This window comes from Natrix helvetica (assembly GCF_964273705.1).
Source record: "Natrix helvetica genome assembly, chromosome: 1".
Lineage (NCBI taxonomy): Eukaryota > Metazoa > Chordata > Lepidosauria > Squamata > Natricidae > Natrix > Natrix helvetica.
The window spans coordinates 108,652,460-108,668,909 of record NC_138548.1 but is presented as its reverse complement, the minus strand read 5'-3'; the positions used below and the strand labels follow the sequence as shown (position 1 = coordinate 108,668,909).

The 16,450-nt window shown below is 44.4% G+C and overlaps 3 protein-coding genes across 3 annotated transcripts in view; all 3 read right to left on the bottom strand.

The window, feature by feature from the left end:
- LOC309384049 (uncharacterized protein) overlaps positions 1-16,450 on the bottom strand; it is a gene marked incomplete at its 5' end in the record, with an annotated part of 124,216 nt that overhangs the window by 51,779 nt on the left and 55,987 nt on the right. The gene's annotated exons all lie outside the window — the stretch shown is intronic.
- The window catches only part of LOC309386701 (tumor necrosis factor receptor superfamily member 10B-like), a 90,019-nt gene that overhangs the window by 33,922 nt on the left and 39,647 nt on the right, over positions 1-16,450 (bottom strand). The window lies entirely within an intron of this gene.
- Positions 805-14,840, bottom strand: PSMG1 (proteasome assembly chaperone 1). Its single transcript, XM_081969377.1, has 7 exons — positions 14,582-14,840; positions 12,308-12,402; positions 11,590-11,738; positions 8,003-8,065; positions 6,954-7,152; positions 5,205-5,341; positions 805-1,051 (listed from the first exon to the last, which is right to left on the bottom strand). The coding sequence occupies exons 1-7, from the start codon at positions 14,710-14,712 to the stop codon at positions 980-982; spliced, it is 846 nt and encodes a 281-aa protein (XP_081825503.1). The 5' UTR covers positions 14,713-14,840; the 3' UTR covers positions 805-979.

The following is a 16,450-nucleotide window of genomic DNA, read 5'->3' as shown; positions in this document are numbered from 1 at the left end:
TATTTAATTTACAGTGAATTCCTCTCCAGCAGTCTTTCCTCTCACAGTCTTTCAACTAATTGTCTCCTGCAAACGCCACTCCCCTTTCGCTCCACCTGTGGCCTTACTCCCAAGTCAACCCTTGTTCCTTAGCTGTTCATCTGCCCCACTGATATCTGACTCCGAAGGCAGCTGGTAACTGTCAGATGGCCCTGGCCCCATCTCTGTCTCTGATGCAGAGCCTTCCCCAGACTCCAGGAGTAGCCCATGTTCCTCCCCAACCTCCTAACTGTCTGAATCTGTCTGCTGGTGGGCCACAACAACCGGTTTGCAAAGTGTGTATTTTTATTATCAGCTAAACGTTGCAGTTTAACTGAGTGGAGATTTTTAAGCATGTATTCAAAATGTCAAAGCCTTGCAATCAGAAGCAAACACTGTCAAGCTCAACAAAACCTCTTTGTGTGAACATATACATTGTAATTACGACCTCTGCTACATCATTTCTCTTTCCACCAATTCCAAGAATTCTTTTTCCAAAACCCTCTCTCTTTTGTTCAAGCTTCCTTAATGTTTTTCTGACTCAATCATCTAACACCAGCCTTCTGCTTTCTCATATTCATGCTATTTCTACTGTGTGCATTTTTCCTCTCACCATGCTTGAGTAGTTACCACTGATTTTAAGAAACTGTTCTGCCCACTTTGCTTTCCCCCCTCAAATCTATCACAATTGTTGCAGCAATATGTCTAGTGGTAACAGTGTTGTAACTTGTGGGTATGAAGCAAAATGCATAAAATATTCTTAAGAAAAAATATATATTCTTCCACTTGTGCAAAATAAAAACGTCGTATTTTAATTTTTAAATCAGCCTAACCCTCCCCCAAATGACCAGTGATACAAAAACTAGTGCATGTCCCACTTATGAAGGGCTCTGTGTTCCAAAGTAGTTGCAGTTTACAAATACAGAAGCTTAATCAAATTTTGAAGAATCACAAGTCATTTTTAAGTGTAGATGTTATGAATGTCATTAGGTGTCACCAATTTTGTCAATATTTCTGTGCTTCTTGAAATATCCTGGGAAAAACAAAATAAAAATAAAGTTAGAGCAACATCTGAAGGGGTTTCACTATATAATTGTTGGGGGGAAAGTATATACACCTACATATTAAACAAACTATATGTAAATGAAGCATTTGTGAAATGCAGCACATAAAGCTCTACAAGTTGCTAATCAACTGTTTTTGTTTCATCTTTTTATACTCTACTGAATAAAGACAGCAACAGAAGAAGAAAACAATTGAACTGAACATACAATTAAACATTCTTAAATTTACTATAAACATCAATATTTTAATTGGGCATTCTAGTATATATCTAGTCCAGAGTTTTTCAAACTTGCAGGCTGGGGGAATCTGGGAGTTGAAGTCCACTTATCTTAAAGTTGCCAACTTTGAAAAACACTGATCTGGTCAGATGCAACAATCTGCACTATATTTCTGTCAAATAAGGGTAGGCACAATTGCAGCAGGGGTACGTTTATTTCAGTGGTGTGTTTCTGCCAGTTTGCACTGGCTTGGGAGAACTGGTTGGTGAAATTTACCGATCCGGTGAGGAGGTTCGACCGGTGGACCCGGAAGTAACTTCCGGAATGCCTGCCCCGGTCCTGTCGCTTGCTCGCCCTGGCTGTCCCGTCGCAGCTCGCTCGTTCCCCCACCCGTCCGCACTAAACTAGCCCAGCCTACCGCTCACTGATTGGCTGGACTCCAGCCAATCAGTGAGCGGGCTGGAGGCGACCTGTTTAAAAGCGTGGCGCCAGAGTCTTTCTCATTCCCGAGCATTGCGCTTGCTGATCGGTCTTCCCTTCACTTCGCCTTCCAGCAGCTTGCTGCTTCCCTCAGCTAAGCAACTAAGCGCAAGGGGGGGGGCGACGGGAGGCTACCTTACGCCAACTCGTGGCTTTTGTGAGCAAAGGCGTTCTAGGCCTTGCCTCGCGAAAGCTGTGAGCTGGCGTACGCCGCGTGGCCGAAAGCGGGGGGGGGGCGGCGGTGGCGGTGGCAGGCTAGCTTTCGCGAGGGAAGGCCTTCAGGCCTTGCCTCGCGAAAGCTGCGAGCTGGCGTCCGCCGCGTGGCCGAAAGGCACTGGTTGGCGCCGGCGCCGGCTTTCGCACGCGGCCAAAAGCGCGGCGGCGGCGGCAGGGGGGCTACCTTTCGCGAGGGAAGGCCTTCAGCACACGGCCGAAAGCAGGTGGGTGGCAGGCTAGCTTTCGCGAGCTGGCGTATGCCACGTGGCCAAAAGCGGGTGGGCAGAAGCGGCGGCGGTAGGCTAGCTTTCATGAGCTGGCGTACGCCACACGGCCGAAAGCAGGTGGCCGGTGGCGGCAGGCTAGCTTTCACGAGGGATGGCCTTCAGATCTTCCCTCACAAAAGCCGGGAGCTGGCGTATGCCGCGTGACCAAAAGCGGGTGGGCAGCGGCAGCAAGAAATCTGTATTGCTCTTGGAATCTACCTATGACATTCATTCTTGAACTAACTTACAATACAATACAATACAATACAATAGTAGAGTTGGAAGGGGCCTTGGAGGTCTTCTAGTCCAACCCCCTGCCTAGGCAGGAAACCCTATACCGTTTCAGACAAATAGCTATCCAACATCTTCTTAAAGACGTCCAGTGTTGGGGCATTCACAACTTCTGGAGGCAAGCTGTTCCACTGATTAATTGTTCTCACTGTCAGGAAATTTCTCCTCAGTTCTAAGTTGCTTCTCTCCTTGATTAGTTTCCACCCATTGCTTCTTGTTCTACCCTCAGGTGCTTTGGAGAATAGTTTGACTCCCTCTTCTTTGTGGCAACCTCTGAGATATTGGAATAATGCTATCATGTCTCTCCTAGTCCTTCTTTCTCTTAAGCTAAACATACCCAGTTCCTGCAACCGTTCTTCATATGTTTTAGTCTCCAGTCCCCTAATCATCTTTGTTGCTCTTCTCTGCACTCTTTCTAGAGTCTCCACATCTTTTTTACATCGTGGCGACCAGAACTGAATGCAGTATTCCAAGTGTGGCCTTACCAAGGCATTATAAAGTGGTATTAACACTTCACGTGATCTTGATTCTATCCCTCTGTTGATGCAGCCTAGAACTGTGTTGGCTTTTTTGGCAGCTGCTGCACACTGCTGGCTCATATTTAAATGGTTGTCCACTAGGACTCCAAGATCCCTTTCACAGTTACTACTACTGAGTAAGGTATCACCTATACTGTACCTGTGCATTCCGTTTTTGTTGCCTAAATGTAGAACCTTACTCTTTTCACCATTGTATTTCATTTTATTAGATAGTGCCCAATGTTCAAGTTTGTCAAGATCCTTCTGTATCTTAAGCCTATCTTCTGGAGTGTTGGCTATTCCTGCCAGCTTGGTATCATCTGCAAATTTGATGAGTTCCCCATTTATTCCCTCATCCAAATCATTGATGAAGATGTTGAAGAGTACTGGGCCTAAAACAGAGCCTTGGGGTACTCCACTGCATACTTCCCTCCATGTAGATGCAGTTCCATTGAGAACTACACGTTGAGTGCGGTTGGTCAGCCAGTTACGAATCCATCTGGTGGTGATGCTGTCTAACCCACATTCTTCTACTTTATCTAGTAGTAGGTTATGGTCTACCTTATCAAAAGCCTTACTGAAGTCCAAGTAAACTATATCAACGGCATTCCTCTGGTCCACTAATTTTGTCACATTATCAAAGAATGCAATAAGATTAGTCTGGCATGATCTGTTTTTGACAAATCCATGTTGGCTTTTGGCTATTACTTTGTTTGCTTCTAGGTGTTCGCAAATTCGTTGCTTGATTATTTTTTCCAGAATCTTTCCTGGTATTGAGGTTAGGCTGATAGGTCTGTAGTTTCCTGGATCTAATTTTTTCCCTTTTTTGAAGATGGGAACCACATCAGCTCTTGGATGAAAGACTATATCTTTCCTGTTTGTTTACATCTTTCCTGTTTCTCATCCTTCCTGAAAAGACTGTACATTGTTGGTTGAAAGCAGAGGTCCCTTCTGTTACCTGTAGTCCTCAGCTTACAACCACAATTGAGTCCAATATTGTTTTATTTCTTTTGCAGTTAGTATTATTTATTTTTGAACTTATTTTAATATTATTGTAGTTCATCCATTGGGGCAAAGAATTCAGTGACATCGTCTTGGCCACTCCCACCCAGTCACATGGCCGGCAAGCCACTCACACAAAGCAGGCCACACCCACAGAGTAAGTTCCAAAAATTTTTGAAATTCACCACTGGTTTATTTGCAGTCCAACCTCTCCAAAAATCACACAGCTCACCCACAAAATGGTTTTCAACATTATTTTCAAGTTGGCAAATAGGCAAAAATAACATTCTTAGGCACTTGTGTGAGCATGTTAATGCTCCCATGAATATAAGGAGAAGATTGTTTGGTGCAAGTAGGAAATAGAATTCTCTTTTTTTCATGGCCGGTTATTTGAGCTTTAGCGATCTTATTCACTTGTTATGAGCATCTCCAGAGAATCTAAGATTACATGTTGATTTAAGGAAGTAAAATTTAATCTAACAGCATTCAGATAACCATAATGCACTTCATTATTGTCACAGCAGATAACAGCCTCTTAACTGATCCTGGTCAACCTCAGAAAAACTAACCATATTAGGCCTGGGGCAAATTGCCCAGTGAAAGAATGGGTCAATAACCATTTCTGCCTGTAATCCTCCTGCAGTGGAAAAACAACTTTTGAGTATGACTTAGTGCTATGCTCTGCAATATGTGTTTTCCCACACAACCTGCCTCAGGATGCTGTGTGGGGGCAATGCAGAATGTACTGAGATGTATCAGGAAGGTGACCAAGAATGACATTATTCAGGCTGGAAATCTTATGTCTCCAGCTGATTCTGCCACTTTCCCATGGGACCACTCACTTCAGCGTGATATCTTTTTATTCAGTTTCAATCTTCTTGCAGAATTCTGGCTTCTGCAGCCACACTCTTCTCTTTCTTAAATAGGTAGGTCCACCATTGGATTAAAGAATGCAAGTGTTTGAAAATTACCAGCATGTATCTTTTTAAACTCATGTACATGGAAGTGTAATTGAAAGGACTTGGTGATTTATTAATCAAATTTATATAACTGCCCCAAAGGCAAGGTCTTGGGCAGGACACAACGATTCACCCATCTCTTTGCTATTCAACGTTATAATTAAATCTTACCTCCACTAAACTTTTTAGAATTTTGGATGATAAGACAGGTTTGAAGGTTTCAATAGTTACTACGTCCAGTTGGAGTATATCAGTATAACATTGATAAAATATTGCTGGGATTTGCCACACTTGACAGTAACTGAGAACTAAATGGAAAAGAGAGGAAAACAATTAACAATACATTCTTTGGTTAATCGCAAACTACCAATTCATTAGACTGCAGCATGTATCTTTCATTTTACCCTAGAAAGGGAATTCAACTCAATAATTATTTTACTTTGGTACATAAATTGTTACTTTTAACTTGCAATGCTAATATCTGATTTCTAAAACATGTTTGAGGACCAGAGAAAGGATCACATTCTGTTGTTAAAATATATTGGATCTCATCCATTATAACTTCTAAGCTGTGTGTGTGTGTGTGTGTGTGTGTGTGTGTGTGTGAAACTAACAAAATTCAGTAAGATAACTCACTAAGTTTTGAAGACACCTCAAAGGGGCTGATTTACAGAATGCACCCAAAATCTAGAACCCATGGAATTGAAATTTGGCAAATTTTCTAAATCATTTTATGACATAAAAATCACCATAAAACATTTTATGACATGACACAAAACATCATAAAACATTTCCTGTGGTTAACTCCTGATGTTTGATTATGCTAGACAGTTCAACATGGGCAACATTTAAGGCAGATACATGTCTGAATACCTCACTGAATTTTAAAAGAACTTTTCAAGTATATTAGAAGCTCTGCCATTGTTAAAGGCATTGAAAAAACTGGTAAGGTAATACCTCTGAAACAATAATCCAAGAGAGTCACCAGCATTCTTGTAAGTAAAAGTAAATTCATACCTATCAAAATTAAAACTCCAGTGATTCATTAAGACTTCCTAGGGCAGTGATGGCAAACCTATGGCACGCATGCCACAGGTGGCACGTGGAGCCACTTGTCAGGGCACGCGAGGCGCTGGTCAGCTGAGTTTACCCTTTTATTAAAGCCATGTTTTGCCCTCCCCAGGCTCGAGGCTTGATAGGAGCCTGCGGAGGGTGAACAGAGCCTCCCCCGCCCCCTCAGAGGCCTTCCGGAGGCTTCATGAGCTTCCCTGAAGCCTCTGGAATGCAAAAAAACGGCCCTACCCGCAAACCGGAAGTTCGGGAACAGACTTCCTGTTTGTTCCGAGGGTCGTTTTGACTGCTCCGGAGGCTTCAGGGAAGCCTCCTGAAGCAACTGGAAGTGACTTCCTGGTTGCTCGGATGGTCGTTTTGACTGCTCCTGAGGCTTCAGGGAAGCCTCCTGAAGGTCCCTGAAGCCTCCGGAGGGCTTCGGGGGGCAGGGGAGGCTGTTTTCGCCCTCCCCATGCTCCTATAAAGCCTCTGGAGCCTGGGGAGGGCGAGAAAAGCATGCAAAAACGGGGTGTGTGTGTGTGTTTCACGTCTGTAGTGCGCATATGCGCACTGGGGGGTTGCACATTGCATTATGGGTGCGGCATGCCTGCACATGACCCCCCTGCGCTTCCCCCACTTATGGCACATGAGCCAAAAAATGTTCATCATCGCTGTCCTAGGGTAAGTTATAATACCTTTATTTATAATTTGCACTGCTTGGGAAAAAAATACTAGACATTCTATTAGCCCAGAAAATGCACAAGCTAAAATATGAAAGGATCTGACATTATTGTTACCCCATCAAGTTTGGTACCACTAAAAATTAAATAATTAACTACATATAATGTGCCTAAACATGGTGTGAAATACCTGCTGCTGGGAGATCCCGTATAATGTTTGGTTGTTCTAAAAGAGAGCAATAAACTTTATCTTTGAACTCTCTTGTCTTCAGTGCTTTCAGGAAAGGTGAAGGGAGAGTCAAAGTGGACTGAGTGGTTTTATAATCTGTTACAGGACATGCTGAAAGAACCAGTACTTGCAAGTCAAGCTGCAGCAGGCATCCGAAAACCTAAGAGGAAAATTAAAAACACCAACATTGCTGAACAATTCCCGAAAGATGAGCTAGGGCATATCCATTCTTGCCAGACCAAGATACTGCTAATTAATCTGCCCCTGCCCCATAATGATTTCAATCTGATTTTTTATGTTAATACAGTTATATGTGATGAAGTGGGGCTGTGCGTGATTCAAATTCTAGGGAAATAAAGGGGTTATGGAGCACACACAATTGCACAGGCAATACTACATCTCCGCAACTGTAATTTAAACCAAGCATGACTATTCCCATGATTCATGAATAGCCGTCGAGCCTTGCAATGCCAGGAAGAGAGGCAGCTGCACATATGTACTTTCTGAAAATACACTAAATATGCACTCTGAAAGTCTATGGAGATTCTCAGTCATCCAGGTCATGGTTGCCCCAAAGGTGCTTTTTTCAGGCGGCAACTGGACTTTGTTTTTGTTTTTTTCTTTTGAAGATGTTTCGCTTCTCATCCAAGAAGCTTGTTCGGCTCAGACTGGATGGTGGGGAATGGAAGGATTTATATTCCTTGCATTTGTATTTGAAACATCTTCAAAAGAAAGAACAAGAAAGTCTAGTTGCCTCCTGAAAAAAGCACCTTTGGGATATGCACTTCAAAGCATCTTTTTGCTTTCAAATCTGAATCGCTTTACAACCCCCAATAATGCCTCTTTCTTTTCTTTTAGGTTGATATAACAAGTTAAATGAAATCACTGCTAGATAAATGCAGTCTTAATGATCTGCTTTATCCAAACATAATCAAACATGCATTCAGAAAGGGAAGGGGCTTTGGTGAGTTGACCCTGGCCTTGTTGGTACTATGTCCCCCCCTTATTACCTTTTCAAGCCACTGAAACTGTTGGTCTTCGGCCACATAACAGTTGCACTGGCACAGTAAAATCTGAAAATGATGAGGAATACATTAATTTTAGTGAAAGAGTCATGAATATCAAATGCAATCAATCACAAGATACCCCAAATCCTCTCCCCCACCATCACCGGAAACTGTTATCTTCTGGGTATTTCTTTGGAAGTAAACCTCACTCAATTACAGAATAACCTACTAAGTTAATTTATATATGCTTGCACTGAACATTACACAGGCAGTGTCAGCCCTCGGGCTGCCATTCAGGGGGGAGCCAGTCCATCGCCACACCCACTCAGCCATACTTACACGCCACCAACGCTGCCACGTTGATGTTGACTCTCTGATGTTGGTGGAGCCTGTAGCTGCATGTGGCTCGGCATGGCTTCCCTCACTTTTCTGCAGAGTAACTCTTCTACTTGGGTGCAACTGCCTACTCTGCATAACTCTTCTGCTGGGATGTGGCTAACCAGGAAGGAGGCTATGGTGACACTGAGTGGGGGTGTGGCTGAGCGTGTGGGTCATGGTGATTGGTGATGGTGGTTGGGCGTCATCTGGATAGCCTTGATGTCCAGAAAGTGTTGGATGGCCTCCTGCATCAGCAACCTCTGGGTCGGGTTATTTGAGACTGGGCAGATCCGGAAGAAGCTCGGAGGGCTGGAGAGGAACTCGAGTGAAAGGCCATACCTGATGGTGTTCTGTATCCACTTATCGGAGGATAGGTCCCAGCGGTCGGCGAAGTATGCCAAACGCCCCCCAATGGAGAGTGAGCTAGGTCTGGATCTAGTTTTTGCGGAAGGGGCACCCCCCGCCTCCTCCTCTGCCCCCTCGAAAGGGCCACTTCTGCTGCCTGCCTCTCTGCTGTCTATCTGGGTATCTCTGCCTGGCAGAGAATCCTCCCTGGTACTGCCTGGAACCTGAGTACCCCGCATCTGACCTGAAGGAATCCTGACCCTGGAAGGAGGACCTGAAGTCTTGTCCCCGGGAATAGGAACGTCTGGGGTATGGAGCCGCCCTGAAGTTGCCCTTCTTCGGAGCGGTGGGAAGCACTTCCGCTTGTCCTTGTTCTCAACCAGGTAGGGATCAAGAGCCGTTCCAAAGAGGGAGTCCCCCCGTGAAGGGGGCCGATGCCAGGCACCACTTGTGACATACGTCCGCCTGCCACTGTCACAGTACAGCAGTCTGCGAGATACTATGGACGAGGCGACCGCCTCGGAGGCAAACCTGGCTGTGGCCAAGGTGGCGTCCGATGAAAATTGGATGGCTGCCACCAGTTTGTTGATGTCCTGATGCAATCTGACATCAGTTATGGGGATTCGTTGCTGCAGCTCCTGTAGCCACAGCAGAGAAGACTGATTGAAGAAGGAGGCGGTGGTGGCTGCTTTCACCGCCCAAGCGGCCGCTTGATGACTCCTTTGCAGGGTGAGGTCCGCCTTCTTGTCCTCCAATTTCAGAGCATCCTCTGGTTCCCCGGGCATGTTGGTAGGCGTATGCAGAGCCATGACAGGTGCATTGATGGTGGGTTGCGACAGCACCTGAGCCATGTCCTGATCCACGTTGAAGAAAGCCTTGTCCGTGGATATGGGCATGGGTCCCGCTGTGGGAGATGCCCATTGATGCTTGACCAGATCAAGGAAGGCCCTGGGAGTTGGGACCATGTTGGCCTCGATGGCCTGTTCATCGAAGATGGTCTCTGCTGAGAAGCCCTGGCGCTGAGATGGTGCTTCTGCTGATCTGTTGCCGAGCTTGGCGGCTGTCTTGGCTTTGAAGAGAAGTGACTTGTACAAGGAGGGCTGGAATAACCCGGAAAAGGCCAGCTTAGGAGAGGGCATGCCTTCATCTTCAGACAGTTTGTCCTCTCTAATCTTGCCCTCCTCGCATTCTAGGTCACTGTCCTCCTAGGATGAGGCCGGGGAGGTGGGGGGGGGTCCTCCCCTTGGGTTTCCAGGCCTTCTGGGACCCGAGGAGGGGATGCCACCTGTGGCTGCATCTGTGGCTGTTTGAATGCCGCTGCCATGCAATGCTGGAAGGCACGCATCATTAAGTTCTGAAAGTTGGGTACCCCTATGGGGGTTTGCTGGCTGGTGCCCATGCCCACCTGTGCAGGGGGAAACCCCAGAGGTGGCAGTCCCGTGAGCAGGGCTGTCCCCAGTGATGTGGTGTGTGTGTGGGTGATTGCCACCCCTGAGCAGAGCCCCAAAGGCCTGAGGTGTCAATAGGGATCCTTGCAAAGCTGGGTCCTCCTCTGTGGCCCCGCTGGGTGAGGAAATCCCCGGAGCCTTCCCCTCTGTTCCCGGGCCTGGGGTAGTCTTTTGGCTGCCCGCCTTTTTGCAGATCCGCTCCAAGGCCTTATGCCTTTGCTTTTCAAACTTTGAAGAGGGTTTGGAAGGCTTTGGGCCACCCTCTGCCTCTAACTCTGCCCTGGGGGGAATGTGTTTCTTCTTGTCTTTAGCCTTTGCCCCCCCCCCCCCTTTCTGGGCAGCCTCTGGGGTGGCCACTGACCTGGATGGGTGCTCCTCTGCCCCTCCGGTTAGGCAAATGTAATTCTGGCTGCAATAATTATGTGGAGAATAATATATTGAATTTCTTTACTGTAACTTCTAACAGTCACCAAATGAATGGTTGTTAAGTCGAGGACTACCTGTACTGAATTTGGACAAATATTCCAGCTGGCACATCCTGAATCATTGAGGCATGATTCTTCTTCACTGACACAAGATAATTGAAAGAGAGTATAAGTCAAGTGCCAAACAGCACTGCATACAGATCAGTGGTGGGTTTCCGGCGGTACGGCCCAGATTTTTCTTTTGTTCGCTCACTTTGCATTTTGAAAATTGACAAAAATAAACAATCATTATTTATATGTCTGAAAGCATTCTTTGTTACAGCATTTTTTCACGCCTGCCTAAAACTTTTGCACAGTACTGTAGATGATGGCACCTGAAGTTAGTATGGAGAACTACTACTTAGGTTCCTATAAAGAATTCTTGAGTTAGAAATTCCTGTTTAAGCGTGCAATATCTAAAAAGAGTCAACTCTCAAACTGCCATTAATATAAATGTGCAGGAGTGCATTAATGTTTAATTAACGGTGTTCTAATTTTAAACTCTCCTGCTTTGTTTTTAAAAATGAAAAGGCAAAAGTGTCCATGAACAACTACGCAAATTGTATATAAGCCTTTGTGGGGTGCAGAAGCTAAAAGCGATGAACAATTATTAATTTGAAGTCTCAGCGGAGTCAAAAGCTTGTCTATGTTTGCAAGCTCAGTAGGGTCAGATCTGGTTAGCATTTGAAGGGGCAGCTACAGTGGAAACCCAGGGCTGTAGGACAGACTGGGAGATTTTTAAAAAAAAGCAATCCCCTTTCAGACTATTGTCAAAAAAATCTACACAGATGTGTTGAGAAATCACCAGGAATTGAGCTTGTCTTGCTTTAGTTTTTTAAATTAAAATTTACTTTTTATTTTATTTTATTTTATTTTTTTACTTTTAAAAATAATTTTGAAAATTTTGATTGAACTTCTCTGCCTCCACACCTAAATGGTAAGAGATACTACTTACTGTGGGATCTGAAACTGACCGATAAAAGCAACAGTATGAATCTTTTGGAAGATTTGTTACTTTTGATGTTCTGCACCACTCATTCCATAACTGGGCAGATCCAACCAGCTCCCACCTTCCAGAATTCAAAATAAATGAAGACAAGAATGCTGTGGACCAAATGAGATGTATTAGATGAATCACTAGACTGTTCTGAATTTATATTAGCAATTATTATTAGCATTTTTATTTACGGAGAGACCACGGCCCACAAATTATTTCAGTTGATAGAAACCAACTAAGATCCCACAAGCTACAGGTAGTCCTCGACTTACCACCACAATTGAGCCCAAAATTTATGTTACTAAGTGAAACATGTTAAAATGAATTGTGCCCTATTTTACGACTTTTCCTGCCATACTTGTTAACAACTGCAGTTGTTGAGTTAGTAACACAGTTGTTAAATGAATCTGGTTTCCCCACTGACTTTGCTTGTCAGAAGGTCGCAAAAGTTGATCCCGGGACACGGCCACTGTCAAAATATGAGTCAGTTGCCAAGCATCTGAATTTTGATCACATGATCTTGGGGATGCTGCAAAGGTCATAAGTGTGGAAAACAGTCAAGTCACTTTTTTCAGTGCCGTTGTAACTTCAAACGGTCACTAAATGAACTCTTGTAAGTCGAGGATGACCTGTACGTCAGTGCTGAAAGAAAGAGTGGCTATCTTGCACTACTTACCTACTGCATTGCCTCCAACGCCCAAGATAAACTTTGAGCAAGGAAACTTTTCTTCTGCTGATATATTTGAGGTGTTCCAAGTGATACAAACATCTCTAAGTATCAGAAAAGGGACATGATTAAAAAGACCTGAACAAAAGGCTACAGGGGGAAAAAAACTTGAGTTACCTCAGAGAAAAGCAATTTGTAGTGTGGAATCTTTGGGGGCTCTCTGAGCTTAGCTGTTTTCGTGCAGGTGTTTCTATGGCACTGAAGATGTTATCTAATGGGGTAATGAAACATCTGCAAGCAAATGACCAAATTGCTACCTTCTACTGGTAGCAATTTGTACATCACACAAGTTCACAATGGACTAAATACAAAGAAAACCTCTAGGCACCCATAACAGGAGCACTGACTAAAAATGTTTTCACTCTCCACTCACTGATACAAAGAGCAGCTTTCAGGCTGCTTTCCCAAGAAACGATTCCTGTACTGTTTTCCCCAAGGAAATAAAAACAAAAAAACCCCACTAACCACTAAAAACAATACACGAGACCATGAATGTAGACTAGGTAACTACAGGTAAGCTTAATGTGTTGCATGAATCCAGAATGCATAATGAATAGTTCAATATGTTGTAAAAGCGAAGAAGGCTGGATTAAAAATAAACCACAATAAAGAAATAAAGCATATAATGAAAACAAAACCTACGTGCAGTTCTATGAAGCCCCAGGTTTTTTGGTGTGTTAGGGTTTTGATGGTGAGGTTTTGGTGTCTTTTCTGCCTCATGATGTGGTTACTGTAATAGCAACTGAGTTTGAAAAACAGAAGACCCCCACAGGAAAGGAAACAGAAACAAGAGAAAGGAAAAATCTGTCACATCTGTTTCCCTACTGCAAATCACTCCACTTAATGAAGCAGCTTTTACTTCTATTTGAGAGGGGAGATTTTGTGTGCTTGTGTATTGAAATAAGAGGATCATAAAAAAAAAAAACAATGTTAACATTTCTCCCACACTTCTAATGATCACAAGCATTCCCTTAATGCAGTGATTCTCAACCTTTCCAATGCAGCAACCCTTTAATCCTGTTCCTTATGTTTTGGTCACCCCCAACCATAAAATTGGTGTCTCAGTTCCTAGGACCATCGAAAATATGTGTTTTCCAATGGTCTTAGGCGACCCCTGTGAAAGGGTCGTTCGACCCCCAAAGGGGTCCCAACCCACAGGTTGAGAACCACTGCCTTAATGGGAATGCACAGCTCATTTTAATTGAATCAGGCCAGGCACTAAGGATAGCCAGGGCAGATGGGTTTTTCTTTGCCAAAAAAAGGAATACTATAAGTATTGTGCTAAAAAAAACCTATTTCACTGCTCACTCCATCATATATTTACATGTTATATTATGAAGTTTATAACTCATATATTCATTGCACCAATCAAATATCATACTCAAAACTTAGATTGACATGCACTTCATTCATGTGTGCCCTACAAATTATTATTACTACATTCACATCCCATGCTAAGCTTGGTGAATGATAATCCTGGCTGCTTTTTTGAAGCTTAGCAAATTCACCAACCCCATTGGTCCAGCTCCTGACTATCACATTGTGCAATCTCCATCCAGCAAGTTAATAGACTGAAACTTCTTTAAACTTTTTGCTCCCAAATGAGTCCCCTTTTCATTTTTTTAAAAAAAATTATGGGGAACCCCCAAAGAACTATCATTTGCATGGATTATAGTCGACGGTTACCATATTAAAAACGAAAAGTGGCGCATTCGCTGATGCTACCCCGCTTCTCACGATCATTTGACGGGATTGTAATGTATTTATTGTTGTATTGCTTAAATCAGGGGTGTCCAAACTTGGCAACTTTAAGACTTGTGGACTTCAACTCCCAGAATTCCCCAGCTGGCTGGGGAATTCTGGGAGTTGAAGTCCACAAGTCTTAAAGTTGCCAAGTTTGGACACCCCTGGCTTAAATATTCATTTCCCAACACAGGCTGGCAAATAATTTTGATCTCGCGGACCCCCGAAAGGCTCTTGGGGGGAAACCCCGCTGTAAGGAACACTGATCTAAATCAACTAACAATGATTCCAGATCCACGTGCGCTATAGCACCCCTCCAAGCTACAGTTGGGTGCGTTTTTCGGGAGCAGCAACCCTTCCCTCCGTGCCAATCTTTACAAAAAAGAAATGCAATGTTCTGAACTTGCTCGGAAGCGAAGTGTCCCCTCACATTCCCTTCCCCAATTTTTTCCTCGCTCGCGGGTCCCTCCTGCTCGCTACCTTTTCTTCTCCAGCGCCAGCCGAATCTCACGATCCTCCTGAGTCTCTTCGCGCTCTTCTGCGAGCTCCTCCTCGTCATCCAAGCCGGCGCGGGACGGGGGTATCACCACCTCCCCAAAAAACGTAGCCATCTCCGTTGCGAGCGAGCGAGCCGACTCACCGAGCAGCCGCCGGAGAGCTGCCGAAAAGCGCGTCTCCTTCCGGGTTAAAGCCAAAAAGCGGCTGGATCGGCGAGGATCGTCGTCTGGAGCTCAGCGAGCATGCTCGCCTTCAGTTCGGAGAATGGCTTTTAATTTGTGGCATGCTCTGGCTCTTTCGCAGCGCCCTCGGGTGGGCCAGAGCCGGATTGTTTACGATCAGAGCACTTTTGCCTGGTCTTTTAAATGCCTTGCGATTCTGTGTGGTTGAGTGGGTGCGTGTATGAAGGGAAGGGAATGGTCTCTCGCCGGCTTACAAAGGAGTACGCACTGGGGACAAAAAGTTAGTCTAGGAGTTGAAGACAATTTACGTCCAGGATGAAAATATCGCATCCCTCACATCCTGGGTGTAAATTGTTTCAACTCCTACCCTGAAAACGACGCTATAGAGGACTGCACACCAAGACAACTAGACACAAGAACAGTTTTTCTCCCGAAAGCCATCGCTCTGCTAAACACATAATTCTATTCTATTCAATCTGGGAGGATTTTGGAATAAACGCTGTGGTGGCTGGAGAGGCCGTTTGGGTAACCTTCAGGCAGATAAAAGCTGACCCTCCGATCCAACTAGGAAAGAAGGAATAAAATATGATGCTGCTGCTACTTTGCAGAGAAATGCAACAAAGATGATTAGGGGACTGGAGGCTAAAACATAAAGAATGGTAGCTGGAATTGGGTGTTTAGTTTGATGAAAAGAAGGACTAGGGGTGATATCATGATAGCAGTGTTCCAATATCTCAGGGACTGCCACAAACAAGAGGGAGTCAAACTATTCTCCAAGGCACCTGAAGGCAGGACAAGAAGCAATGGGTGGAAACTAATCAAGGAGAGAAGCAACCTAGAATTTAGGAAGACATTTCCTGACAATTAGAACAATTAATCAGTGGAACAACTCCAGAAGTTGTACAGTAAATGCTCCAACACTGGAGTCCCAAAGGTCCTTTTTCAGGAGGCAACTGGACTTTCTTTTCTTTTCTTTTGAAGACGTTTCACTTCTCATCCAAGAAGCTTCTTCAGCTCTGACAGGATAGCGGAGAATGGAAGAATTTATATTCCTTGCAGACAGCTGGTCTTCTGCATCCTTTAGCGGGTCCTTGAAGCACTTGGGAGATTTATCTGTACCCTCAGGTGTGATCAGTTTTTACCAGTCCCAGACTGAATCAAATTGAAGATTAAATCAATAGACCTAGCTACCTGCGGGATCGCATCCTCCCACACACATCCCTGCGGCCAATTCGCTCTCACAGGGAGGGGCTTCTCCTGGTGCCGTCCACTAGGCAATGCCAACGGGCGACACCAAGGAGTAGGGCCTTCTCTGTGATGGGCCCAACCCTCTGGAATGACCTCCCCCCCGACATTAGAACCACCACCGACTTCCGCTCCTTCCGACAAAAATTGAAGACACACCTGTTCCGATTGGCTGGCCTGGCATAATTATAACGTCTACCTCCTGGCAAACATATTTCTTACTGGTTTTTTAGGGGGATTGTTTTTTAAATTTAATTTTATAGAATATTTGTTGGGGTTTAAAATTATTTACTTAGCAGTACAGTTCTTTATACCTTTTTATCCTCCTCTTATCTATTTATCTATTTAATAATTTTAATTGTTTAATTTTATAGCTATTCATGATGTATTTCTGATATGGACTGTACACCGCCCTGAGTCCCTT

Coding starts and splice junctions, on each gene's coding strand:
- PSMG1 (XM_081969377.1), bottom strand. CDS start 14,712: ATGGCTACGTTTTTTGGGGAGGTGGTGATACCCCCGTCCCGCGCCGGC. Junction 12,403..14,581: donor CTGGCGCTGGAGAAGAAAAG/GTAGCGAGCAGG, acceptor TCTGATACTTAG/AGATGTTTGTATCACTTGGA. Junction 8,066..11,589: donor GGTCAGTTTCAGATCCCACA/GTAAGTAGTATC, acceptor CATCATTTTCAG/ATTTTACTGTGCCAGTGCAA.